This window comes from Hylobates moloch, unplaced genomic scaffold (assembly GCF_009828535.3).
Source record: "Hylobates moloch isolate HMO894 unplaced genomic scaffold, HMol_V3 SCAFFOLD_20, whole genome shotgun sequence".
NCBI classification, from domain to species: domain Eukaryota; kingdom Metazoa; phylum Chordata; class Mammalia; order Primates; family Hylobatidae; genus Hylobates; species Hylobates moloch.
The window spans coordinates 49,492,604-49,506,388 of record NW_026652295.1 but is presented as its reverse complement, the minus strand read 5'-3'; the positions used below and the strand labels follow the sequence as shown (position 1 = coordinate 49,506,388).

The following is a 13,785-nucleotide window of genomic DNA, read 5'->3' as shown; positions in this document are numbered from 1 at the left end:
ACTGAACATGAAGTTGGGAAGAAGGGTCAATGATGGGCTTCTGCCAGCCAGTGTCAGTCATCCCCATCACAGCTCTGGTATGCATATATATATGGCAGGACAAGCTTCTTAGTCTAACTTCCTACCTGCTGGATAAAATATTTTTCAATATCCCTGACAAGCAGTTGTCCACCTGTCTACCTTCTGGTTGCATAGCTTCAATGACAGCGTTCTCATGTTCTCAAACAGCCATTCCAATTGGACTCAGCAGATCAAAAGTAGAGATGCAATGGTATATGGTCACCTAAAGTAGGATGACGGGCATCTATTGCTTTTCTTCATGTATTAAGATAGAATGGGCAAAAAGTATTGTCCTAATATAACAGCAGGTAACTATGTTGCAAAAACTGTAGATACTTCCTTAGAGGAGAAATATTTAAGTGTTTCTGAATCCATAAGGCTGTGGATGGAAAAACTTAATGATACAATGATAATGAAATATTACTGAATGGTGGCAGGTTAACAGATAGAATAGTGGTGCTGTGACAAGGACTGTTATCAGCATGGTGTATTTTTAAAGGATGCTCATGCAAAGCCATGCCATAGAAATTTGTTGGCTGTGCTCATAGTTTTGATTTTTCTTCCCCTTTGTGCAGTAAAAGATGAGAGTGACAGCAACAAGCACAAATACTCAGAAGATGTTTGCAACACCATTTGAGGTTAGGTATTGTGGTGTGTCTGGCTTAGGAGATGGATAATTATAGAGGATTTATTTCACAACTGTTCCAAATCAAGAGCATTTAGAGCTCAGTGCAATGCTTGTCTTTAATACACAGATATGGACCCTCAGGAAAAGTAAGCTAATGGTAAGCAAAAACCAGGGAGTTAGTATCTGCTCTCATTGGTATTATTGATTGCCTAACAAATCCTTTGTGGGATTCAACAGTTCTGCACAGTACATGGGCACTAAGTTACATAACTCTTTAAGTAACTAGTATGGTAAATTGGTACTTTGACCAGGAAGTTTTACCAAGTGATAGTGTTACATTTCTAATGGAACACTTCCCTGAATTAAAAACAGGTTTGGGCCAGGCATGGTGGCTCACGCCTGTAATCTCAGCACTTTGGGAGGCTGAGGCGGGTGGATCACCTGAGGTCAGGAGTTCGAGACCAGCCTGGCCAACATGGTGAAACCCCATCTGTGCTAAAAATATAAAAAATTAGCTGGGTGTGGTGTTGGGTGCCTGTAATCCCAGCTACTCAGGAGTCTGAGGCAGGAGAATTGCATGAACCCAAGACGCAGAGGTTGCAGCAAGCCGAGATCATGCCACTGCACTCCAGCCTGGGCAACAAGAGTGAAACTCCATCTCAAATAATAATAATAATAAAATAAAAAAGAACAAACATTAAGGCAGCCCACAGAAAAGAAAAACAACACGTAAGGCTTATAGCCCTTTTGTCTTTTTGATCATAGACGGGAGGAGCTGTTGCTGATGCAGAGGTAAGGGTTAACATTTAAAATGGACTGGTTGCCTCCTGATTTCTTGCACATAAAGCCATGAGAAGTTCAGGGAGAGACTTCTTCCCCTAGTAATGAAGCTCTCTGCTGCTAATGGCCCATGCAGACTCCCTTGGCTCCTCCAGATTAGAAATACTTTTGCGCTCCTTTGCTTCATTAACAGTAAAGAGTGGGAGATTGGTGGCTATTTAGGGCATGGGGAAATTGGTGGCTATTTAGGGCAAGTGAAAATTGTAGTAATTATGGTTGGTAAGTTCTCTTCATGGTGTTTTTTTGACTCTTGATGTTCTTTTGGTGCTTTTCAGAAGACCCCTCCATGGTCAATTCTGGCATTTGGCCTAGGAGGACAGGAGGTGATCCGACTGAATTTTTGGCCCCTGGTGATGGTCAGTACAAGGCATCTTGCCTGATGGGAGATGGGTCTTTTGCTTTTTGAGTTGCTTTTCAGAGCGGAAAGCATATCTGAATGCTTACCATATGACCCTCTCTACTACCAGCTGTGATAAAAGTGTAGTATATATGATAACCTCCTTCTCTACCTGTATTACACTACAGAAAGCTGGTGCTGCACATGAGTGCCTGTGAAATTGCATCCCTAATAAACCTTAGTTGAGATGGGTGAGGGGAGCTTGATAGACTCAAGGCTCTAAGCGAATGAGCAGTGCATGAAGGAGAAATAAGAAAGAGTAATTTAGGATCACAGCGTGCTATGGTATGTCTCTGGTTGGCCAAGGAGTTTACATCAGATTATTGGATTCTGACTAGAAGGAAAAGAACCTCAAAAGGAAGGTGCAATGTTTCCAAAGACAAATAGAACCAAATTATTGCTAGCATTTAGCAGTTTGACACTATTTGAAGAGGGACCACATTTGTATGGGCCTTCAGAAGCTGGGGAGATGATCTGAAAAATACTTCCTTCAATAATTGAAATTGTAGTCTATAGAAACTGAGTCAGGGGAAATAACATCCTAAAAATTGGTCTATAAATGTGGTGTTAATTGAAATTTGACGAGTAATTAAGTCCAGTCAAGGTGACCAGGGGAATTCTTGGGACCACATTGCTGGAATTGAAAAATATTTCTGGAAATATCTACCCAATTGATTATATTATCACATATTGAGGTATTTTTTTTTTTTTTTTTTTTTTTTGAGACGGAGTCTCGCCCTGTCACCCAGGCTGGAGTGCAGTGGTGCGATCTCCGCTCACTACAATCTCCGCCTCCCAGGTTCACGCCATTCTCCTGCCTCAGCCTCCCGAGTAGCTGGGACTACAGGCACACGCTGCCACGCCCAGCTAATTTTTTGTATTTTTAGTACAGACGAGGTTTCACCGTGTTAGCCAGGATGGTCTCGATCTCCTGATCTCATGATCCACCCACCTCGGCGTCCCAAAGTACTGGGATTACAGGCATGAGCCACTGCTCCCGGCCGAGGTAATTTTTTTTAATGATCAACGTGGTATGCATAAGAAGATAGGTGAGGCAGGAGGAATTTGAACAGATGGATGCTTTTGAACAGAGATCTTTTGGTTTGTAGTTAAAACTATTTTTAACAAAATGGTTTAATGGACAGCACTTGACTAGGATTGAAGAAATACGAGTTTTCAAGGAAATCATAGCATTTTCCTAGACCAGAGACCGTTATTAGTGCACACTGCTTGTATGTGCCCAGGAGAGGTTTTCTGACCACTATGTTTGTCCCCTTGGCAAATATCCCACTGATATGGGGTTGACTGTATCAAGCTCTAATGACTTAGGATGCCCCAACTGCTGATTTCTTTTGAAAATAAGTTTGCAGGAAATCTCTTGACCCTCATGTGGTTTTCTAGGTAGACTTCTAAGTTGGGGAGAAATGTTACTGCATAACCAGCTGGAGTGTTCTGGTGCATATCACACTTGTTTATTCAGTCAGAAAATATTTGTTAAACTCCCACTATATGAAAGGCACTTTTATTTCTTATGGTCAATCATTAACTAAAAATTCTGATTTATCAATTAGTCTCTCTTAGATTTAGGTCTTGTGATTTAAATAAATCACAAGATTTATTTAAATAAATCTAAGCCCATATATCTCAGTAAAAACTGGAAGGATATACTTTTGGAATCTGAAACACTTATAATCATTCTCTGTACTTGAGAAAATTTAGATATTTCTAGCGTGTTTTATTTACTGACCACAGTACCTACTGTAGCCAATTTTGATATTTCTTAGTTCGAACTTACCTCTTCTTATCATATTTGTTTTACACTTATATCCCGAAAGCTTATTTTTATTTGCTAAATATAGTTGGGCCAAATTGTTCCTGGACAATATCCTGGGATTATGGGACTCATGGTTTCCATCAGGGGAAGAGAGAGCCATGATGACTGAGGGCAAATGGCTAGAAATTCCAAGAAGGGAAATTTAACATTCTAAAGCTTTTCTAAAGATTACAATTTTTTTTTTTTTTTTTTTTTGAGACGGAGTCTCGCTCTGTCACCCAGGCTGGAGTGCAGTGGCGCAATAAAGATTACAATTTAAAGCTAAATTCCATATATGGAATGTTTTCTATTCGAAGATGTAAACACCTCATAACTGAAAGAAGGGGAGGGATGAAATATGGTGGGAATCCCTGCACTGGACTGGAAATTAGAACAGATGATCTTTGTGTTCATTCTGATTCTAAGAATATAGGTTGAGAATTGTCCATTAGTTCCAGTTTAAATCCTGAAAGGGTGGGGTGGGGAAGGGTGGACAACAAACCTAAGTATCTAAAACCCAAAGAAAGGAAGACGTTTTCCCCTCCTCCAAGATCTCTAAAGGTTCAGTTAATGCTGCATAGGGAAATCTGAAAAAAGAGTAGTTCTTTCATTCCCAAATGCCCCGAGTATTTTTCATCCCTTTCATTTCATTAATTAATGGATGAAACAAATACATTTTATCTTGCAAGAAATATGTGTCAAGTGCTACATTGCCAGGGTCAATGATCTGTACCATGGAAGCGTTTTTGGTACGTTTTTAAATGACCGAATATCCTGAATAAACTTCTAGGCATTCAAGTAGGTAGTGCAGAATGGTAAATCTGGCATATTTGAGGTTCATAAATGAGACGTAAGTAGATGTTATTGGCCTTGGTGAGTGCTTTATGTAGATTATGTTTCATAGTACCTATATGAGATCTATTGTTGCCTCCATTTTAAAAAGAAATGAATCTAAAGGTTAAATAGGTGCTGAAATTTGCCCAGGTTTACACACCTACTGAGTGCCAATCTAGATTTCAGTTGATACCCATTTGGTTCCAGTGCCCAAGTGTGCAACACTAAAAAAAAAGGTCCTTTTTGAATTATTCCATGGGGTTATAAATTGGCTTTAGATATACTCATGCCCTATCTCACTGTGAAAACCCAATGTCCTCTTTTGACTCATTTCCCTTACTTTGAGAATTTAATTATCTGCCTGCGGCAAAATGCCACAGTTAAAGGTTCTCATGAAAACTAAACCAAAGGAGGGAGAACAGTCATAATGTGTATTGATTTTTTTTTTGGCTTTTGCTTTATTTCTTTAGGTCCACTTTGACTCTCTTTTAGGGGTCTAATCATTGGCTAAATCTACTTATGTTTTAATGAAGTCTTAAAAATCATTTTCTGGGATGGCTGTATAGAATAAGTTGGGTAACTTGATTCACAAATTTCTAGTTCTACTTTGTGATACTCACATATTGCTTTTGCTCTACCCTGCCTCAGTCTCCTCATTTGGTAAAATGCAGTTCTTCTAGAACACTTTATATACATTAGAAAATGTCACTGGCTGCTTTTGGAAGATCTCATCTATGCATTCTTCATTCATATAACAAACATGATTTGGGTGCCATTGTGTGCTGGGCCCTGTGCCAGGGCCGAGGATACCAATAAGAAAGGGGAAAACACCTCTAACTTATAGATCTTACAATCTATGATTTTAAAAAGGCAAAGCCAAGAACACATAGGTACTGTAGTAGCAGTGAGCACTAGGCATTACACAAGGCTGCAGGAGAGGAGCACGTTACCTCATCATTCTAGAGAAGGATGCTGAAGCCACTCCTGCTGGGCGTTTTGAGCAGGACTTCTGAGAGTCTCAGCACCTAGGCGTGTCAGGTCCCAGGCCTCTGTCAGTTGTTCCTCATGTGAATATCCAATTACCAATAATAATGTTTTTTGCTGTTGGTAAATCTGGTCCAAGGCAAAATTCTGGCCATAGACATTTATTTGTTAAAATCGTAGTATATAGTCTTGGCTCATACAAAATCATTAACGTGACATTTATTAGTGGTAGAGGTTGCAGTGAGCCGAGACCACTCATTGCACTCCAGCATGGGCAACAAGAGCGAAACTCCATCTCAAGGAAAAAAACAAAAAACAAACAAACAAAAAACCTGAGAATCACCACCTCCAGTTCACCAGGACATGGTAATTTGCAAATGATCCAATGGCAATTTCCCACTGGGCTGTTTTCACTCACACAGTGACTGCTAAAACCTCCCTAGACATACAACTAAAGAGGGCCTAAGACATATGTGGAGAGAATGGAAAGATGATTGCAGTTGATGAAAGAGGAATGTATTGGATTCAGAATGAGCAAATAATCTTGCAACCCATTTTTTTTTCCTTTTAAAATCACCCTAGAGCTAATACTCCTGAAGTTTCTTATGATTTAACCATGACTGACAGCAGAAATAAAACAACCACTGTCAATTATGTACGTGATACATTGTCTAACCCTCATGGCTGGATGGCTCTGCTCTTGGACCAAGAGACCTACTCATTGCAATCTGAGAACCTTTGGATCAACAGATCTCTGCAGGTAACCCAAGGAATCCATTAGTTGGTATGCCGCATTCTCATTTGTTCTTATCTTTCTTTTTTTGAGATAATAGGTTGAAAGAGGAGCAGGTTATCTCGTTATTGAAAGTCTTGGCATATTCTGATGCAGGTAAAGAAAACTTCAATAGTATTTTGGCCAGATGAATATAAGCTAGATATGAGATTTGGTTGCTTTTTAAACTTGAAAATTTTAGAATCTATGTGTTACTGTGAATGCAGAATGGTTCCGCCTGAAAATTTAAATTTATTAATACAATGAGAAACAACCTCTACACATCTTATAGAATTGCATTTCTTTAAAACTTATTGGTTAATAGCCAATTTACCCTAGAGAGAAGTGTTTGTAGCCAGAAAAAATACCTTACAGAAGCATTTATACATTGCATACTGCCACCTTGTGGTCAAAGATTAACTTGCAAATCGAAGTCTGTATGAGTCCCCAGGCTGGATTGGGTTAAGGGAGACAAATAACAGCAGTGAAGATAGAAATGGCCATGTGGCAAGATGGCCTACTGGAAGCAGAGACGTTCGGAGGCTACCATCGAAAAAACAAAACAAAAACATAATAAGCATGTGAAGCCTTCATCGGCAAGCAAGGTATCCAGGTTCTCTGATGAAAATTGACTAGAAGGCTGGCGTGACCAAGGGAGAGAAGGAAGAGCAGTGTGGTGCGGTGGCCCACCTGAGAGCCACACGGGGAAAAGGAACTCTGTCCCCCACAGCCAAGGGAGGCGGTGAGTGAGCAGCTACCCAGCCGGGGAAACTGCTTTTTCCACGGAATTGTGCAACCCATGGATCGGAAGATCCCACTCGCGAACCCATACCACCACCGGGGCCTAGCGCCCTAAGCAGATTCTTACAGCCTCTCAGCTGGAATCTGCTTAAGCCTACCAAACTCCCGGGGGGGAGGGGCGACCAGCACCGGCTGCAGCTGCCTGCTGTCTAAGCCATTTGAGCTCCCAGTTTGGAGCGCAGGAGAGGCAGCAGCCAGCACTGGGACTTGCAACTGCCTAACACGCTAAGCTCTGTGGATGGGGGAAAGGCAGCACCCATTTCTATAGCAGCTCTAGGCTGTGCTTTTTCCCTGTTGGAGCCAGGGAGGCTGGATGGCTTTGTCCCAAGACTTGTCCCCACAGCCCAACATACCAGCTGTGGCTGTCTGCAGCCAGAGTGCCTCTTCGGGCCTAACTGACTCATCCTTCCTCAGTGGGCAGGGCTTCCCCGCAGGATCTCCAATAACTCCAGCCAGAGGCTGAGGGACAGAATTCATATCTCCCTGGGCCTGAGCCCCGGGGGGGAGGGGGTAGCTGCAGTCTCCGTGGACCAGCAGACTTGGCCTGTCCTCCTGATAGTTCTGAGGAATCCCAGCAGCCCAGACAAGTGGGTTTCCCCCAAGTGAAACACACCCTCTCCACCAAGGGACAGAGTGCTTTGTTGAACGGGTCCTGCTCCTCGTGCCACCAAACTGGGTGAGACCCTCCAACAGAGGTTGTCAGACACCCTATACAGGAGCGATCCTACTGGCATCAGGTTGGTGCCCCTCGAGGTCAGAGGTCCCAGAAGGAACAGACACCCATCTTTGCTGTACTCCAGCCTCCTTGAGTGACATCTCCAGGCACGAGAGCAAATCAGATGAATAGGGCCTGAAGTGAACCCCCAGCAAACTGCAGCAGCCCTACAGAAGAGGGACCTGAAAGAAAAACAAACAAGCAGAAAGCGACAACAATAGCATCAACAACAACAACAAAAAGGCCCCCACAAAAATCCTATCCAAGGGTCAACAGCCTCAAAGACCAAAACTAGACAAGCTCAAAAGGATGAAAAAGAATCAACGAAAAAATGCTGAAAACCAAAAAGGCCAGAGTGCCTCTTCTCCTCCAAATGATCACAACGTTTCTCCATCAAGGGCACAGAACTGGATGGGGGATCAAATGGATTAATTGAGAGAAGTAGGCTTCAGAAGATGGGTAATAAAAAACTATAATGAGTGAAAGGAGCATGCTCTAACCTAATGCAAAGAAGCTAAGAACCTTGATAAAAGGATAGAGGAATCACTAACTAGAATATCCAGTTTAGAGAGGAATATAAACGACCTGATAGAGCCAAAAAACACAGCACGAGAATTTTGTGAAGCACACACAAGTAAGTATCAACAGCCGAATTGACCAAGTAAAAGAAAGGATATCAGAGTTTGAAGACCACCTCACTGAAATAAGACATGCAGAGAAGAAAAAAGAATGTAAAGGAATGAACAAGGTCTCCAAGAAATATGGAATTTCATAAAAAGAGTGAACCTATGATTGATTGGAGTACCAGAAAGAGGCAGGGAGAATGGAAAAAAGCTGGAAAACACACTTCAGGATATTATCCAGAGAACTTCTCCAACCTAGCAAGACAGGCCAACATGCAAATTCAGGAAATACAGAGAACACCATTAAGATACTCCATGAGAAGACCAACCCCAACTCCATGAGAAGACCAACACATAATTATCAGATTGTTCAAGGTTGAAATGAAGGAAAAACTGTTAAAGGCAGCCAGAGAGGCCAGGTCACCTGCAAAGGGAAGCCCATCAGACTAACAGCAGACTTCTCAGGAGAAACTCTATAAGCCAGTGGAGATTGGGGGCCAATATTCAACATTCTTAAAGAAAAGAATTTTCAACCCAGAATTTCATATCCAGCCAAACTAAGTTTCATAGCAAAATAAAAATAAAATCTTTTCCAGATAAGCAAATCCTGAGGGATTTCGTTACCACCAGGCCTGCCCTGCAAGAGCTCCTGAAAGAAGCACTAAATATGGAAAGGAAAAACCGGTACCAGCCACTATAAAAACACACCAAAATATAAAGACCAATGACACTACAAAGAAACTGCATTGACTAGTGTGCAAAATAACCAAATTACATCAAGATGACAGGATCAAATTCACACATAACAATACTAACCTTAAATGTAAATGGGCTAAATGCCCCCAATTAAAAGACACAGATTGGCAAATTGGATAAGGAGTCAGGCACCCATCGGTGTGCTGTAGTCAGGAGACCTATCTTATGTGCAAAGACACACACAGGCTCAAAATAAAGGGATGGAGGAAAACTTACCAATCAAATGGAAAGAAAAAAAAAACAGAGTTTGCAATCCTAGTCTCTGATAAAACAGACTTTAAACCAACAATGATCAAAAAAGACAAAGAAGGTTATTACATAATGGTAAAGGGAACAATGCAACAAGAAAAGAAATGCTAACTATCTAAATATACATGCCCCCAATACCGGAGCACCCAGATTCATAAAACAAGTTCTTAGAGACCTACAAAGAGACTGAGACTTCCACAAAATAATAGTGGGAGACTTTAATACCCCACTGTCAGTGTTAGATCAATGAGACAGAAAATTAACAAGGATATTCAGGACTTGAACTCAGCTCTGGATCGAGTGGACCTAGTAGACATCTACAGAACTCTCAATCCCAAAACAACAGAATATACATTCTTCTCAGAGCCACATGGCACTTATTCTAAAGTCGACCACATAATTGGAAGTAAAACATTCCTCAGCAAATGCAAAATAACTAAAATAATAAACAGTCTCTCAGACCGCAGTACAATCAAATTATAACTCAGGATTAAGAAACTCACTCAAAACCATAAAATTTAATGGAAATTGAACAATCTGCTCCTGAATGACTCCTGGGTAAATAATGAAATTAAGACAGAAGTTCTTTGAAACCAATGAGAACAAAGAGAAAATGTATCAGAATCTCTGGGACACAGCTAAAGTAGTGTTAAGAGGGAAATTTATAGCACTAAATGCCCACATCAGAAAGCTAGAAAAATCTCAAATTGATACCCTAACATCACAATTGAAAGAGCTAGGGAGTCAAGAGCAAACTAATCCAAAAGCTAGCAGAAGACAAGAAATAAGATCAGAGAAGAATTGAAGGAGATAGAGACACAAAAAACTCTCCAAAAACATCAACGAATCCAGGAGCTGGTTGTTTGAAAAAATTAACAAAATAGTAGACTGCTAGCTAGATTAACAAAGAAGAAAAGAGTCAAACAGAAACAATAAAAAATGATAAAGGGGATATCACCACTGACCCCACAGAAATACAAACTACCATCAGAGTACTATAAATATGTCTATGCAAATAAACTAGAAAATCTAGGAGAAATGGATAAATTCCTGGATGCATACACCCTACCAAGACTAATCCAGGAAGAAGCTGAATCCCTGAATAGACCAATAACAAGCCTTGAAATTGAGGCAGTAATTAATAGCCTACAACCAAAAAAAGCCCAAGACTAGAGGATTCACAGCTGAATTCTACCAGAGGTACAAAGAGGAACTGGTACCATTCCTTCTGAAACTATTCTAAACAATTGAAAAGGAGGGACTCCTTCTTAACTCATTTTATGAAGCCAGCATCATTCTGATACCAAAACTGGGAATAGACACAATAAAAAAAAAAATTTCAGGTCAGTATCCCTGATGAACATCAATGTGAAAATTCTCAATAAAATGCTGGCAAACCAAATCCAGCAACACATCAAAAAACTTATCCACCATTATCAAGTCGGCTTCATCCCTGGGATGCAAGGCTGGTTCAACATACACAAATCAATAAACATAATCTGTCACATAAACAGAACCAAAGACAAAATCCACTTGATTTTTTTCAATAGATGCAGAAAAGGCCTTTGATAAAATTCAACATCCCTTCATGTTAAAAACTCTCAATAAGCTAGGTATTGATGGCACATATCTCAAAATAATAAGAGCTATTTATGACCAACCCACAACAAATGTCGTATTAAATGGGCAAAAGCTAGAAGCATTCCCTTTGAAAACTAGTACAACACAAGGATGCCCTGTCTCACCAGTCTTATTCAACATAGTATTGGAAGTTCTGGCTGGGTAATCAGGCAAGAGAAAGAAATAAAGGGCATTGAAATAGGAAGAGAGGAAGTCAAGTTGTCTCTCTTTGCAGACGACATGATTTTATACTTAGAAAACCCCATCATCTCAGTCGAAAAACTTCTTGAACTGATAAGCAACTTCAGCTTCAAAGTCTCAGGATACAAAATGAATGTTCAAAAATCACAAGCATTCCTTTACACCAACAATAGGCAGGCAGAGAGCCAAATCATGAATGAACTCCTATTCACAATCACTACAAAGAGAATAAAATACCTACGTATACAGCTAACAAGCAGTGCGAAGGACCTCTTCAAGGAGAACTATAAACCACTGCTCAAGGAAATAAGAGAGGACACAAACAAATGGAAAAACATTCCATGCTCATGGATAGGAAGAATCAATATCGTGAAAATGGCTATACTGTCCAAAGTTATTTATAGATTCAATGCTATTCTCATCAAACTACCACTGACATTCTTTGCAGAATTAGAAAAAACTATTTTAAATTTCACAAGGAATCAAAGAAGACCCTGTATAGCCAAGACAATCCTAAGCAAAAGAACAAAGCTGGAGGCATCACACTGCCTGACTTCAAAGTATACTGCATGTCTACAGTAACCAAAACAGCATAGTACCGGTACCAAAACAGACATATAGACTGATGGAGCAGAACAGAGACTTCAGAAATAATACCACACATCTACAACCATCAGATCTTTGACAAACCTCACAAAAACAAGCAATGGGGAAAGGATCTCTTATTCAGTAAATGGTGCTGGGAAAACTGGCTAGCCATATGCAGAAAACTGAAACTGAACCTCTTCCTTACACGTTATACAAAAATTAACTCAAGATGGATTAAAGACTTACATGAAAAACTCAAAACCGTAAAAACCCTAGAAGAAAACCTAGGCAATACCATCCAGGACATAGGCATGGGCAAAGACTTCATGACGAAAATGCCAAAAGCAACTGCAACAAAAACAAAAATTGACAAATGGGATCTAATTAAACTAAAGAGCTTCTGCACAGCAAAAGAAACTGTCATCAGAGTGAACAAGCAACCTACAGAATGGGAGAACATTTCTGCAATCTACCCATCTGACAGAAGTCTAATATCCAGAATTTACAAGGAACTTAAACATATTTACAAGAAAAAGACAAACAACCCCATCAAAAAGTGGGCAAAGGATATGAACAGACATTTTTCAAAAGAAGACATTTACGTGGCCAACAAACATGAAAAAAAGCTGATAATCAGAGAAATGCAAATCAAAACCACTATGAGATACCATCTCATGCCAGTCAGAATGGCAATTATTAAAAAGTCAGGAAACAATGGAAGCTGGTGAGGCTGCGGAGAAATAGGAATGCTTTTACGCTGTTGGTGGGAATGTAAATTAGTTCAACCATTGTGGAAGACAGTATGGCAATTCCTCAAGGACCTAGAACCAGAAATACCATTTGACCCAGCAATCCCATTACAGGGTATGTACCCAAAGGATTATAAATTATTCTACTGTAAAGACACATGCACATGTATGTTTATTGCAGCACTATTTACAATAGCAAAGACATGGAAAATGCCCATCAATGATAGACTGGATAAAGAAAATATGGTACATACACATCATGGAATACTATGCAGCCATAAAAAGGAATGAGATCATGTCCTTTTCAGGGACATGGATGAAGCTAGAAGCCATCATCCTTAGCAAACTAACACAGGAACAGAAAACCAAACACCGCATGTTCTCACTCATAAGTGGGAGTTGAGCATTGAGAACACATGGACACAGAGAGGAGAACAACACTCACCAGGGCCTGTTGGGGTGTAGGAGATCAGGGGAGGGATCTTAGAGGATGGGTCAATAGGTGCAGCAAACCACCATGGCACACATATGCCTGTGTAACAAACCTGCACGTTCTGCACCTGTATCTTGTTTTTTTTTTTTAGAAGAAATAAAAATAAAAAAAAAATGGCCACGAGGAAAGTGGGTACATTTTTCCATATTTTTAAACAGCAATCCAGTGGAATTCCCTGTTTATTTTCATAGTTTTAACACATATATTTCTTCCTATCTTATCATACACATTCTTGCTAATAGTCCTGAGAGCCTATCTTAGGGAGACAGAAGCCCTGCCATGGTTATGAGGAATTCAGAACAGAATCACTTTTGATCTTCTCCCCATGGCTTTCAGAAAGGATGCACGCCTCTCTTTTCTTGCCTGGAGATTCCCATGAGAGCATTCTGGAGAATTTTCATGCAGTGAAAACAGTAGGGTGTGCCTCTGGAGGTGGATACCCTAGGTTTATGTCCTGACACTGCACTCTTCTGCTTTGTGATATGTGGCAAGCTACTGAACCTCTGCCTGCCTCAGTTTCCTCAACTGTAAAAATGGGACAGTAAGAGTAACAATGATGGGAGTGCCTTTCGAGGACTGAATAGTGCTGATTGCATAGTAAATGCTCCCACAGTGTTAGCTATTACTGTGATAACTGGATGACGTGCCTGGCAGTGCCTGTC

At 40.4% G+C, this 13,785-nt stretch overlaps 1 protein-coding gene across 1 annotated transcript in view; it reads left to right on the top strand.

Moving 5' to 3' along the window:
• Positions 1-13,785, top strand: part of PKHD1 (PKHD1 ciliary IPT domain containing fibrocystin/polyductin) — a 482,509-nt gene that overhangs the window by 231,566 nt on the left and 237,158 nt on the right. Inside the window, exon 48 of the mRNA XM_032141123.2 lies at positions 6,139-6,316. Within this exon, the coding sequence (XP_031997014.1) occupies positions 6,139-6,316 (178 nt within the window). The remainder of the gene's footprint in view (positions 1-6,138; positions 6,317-13,785) is intronic.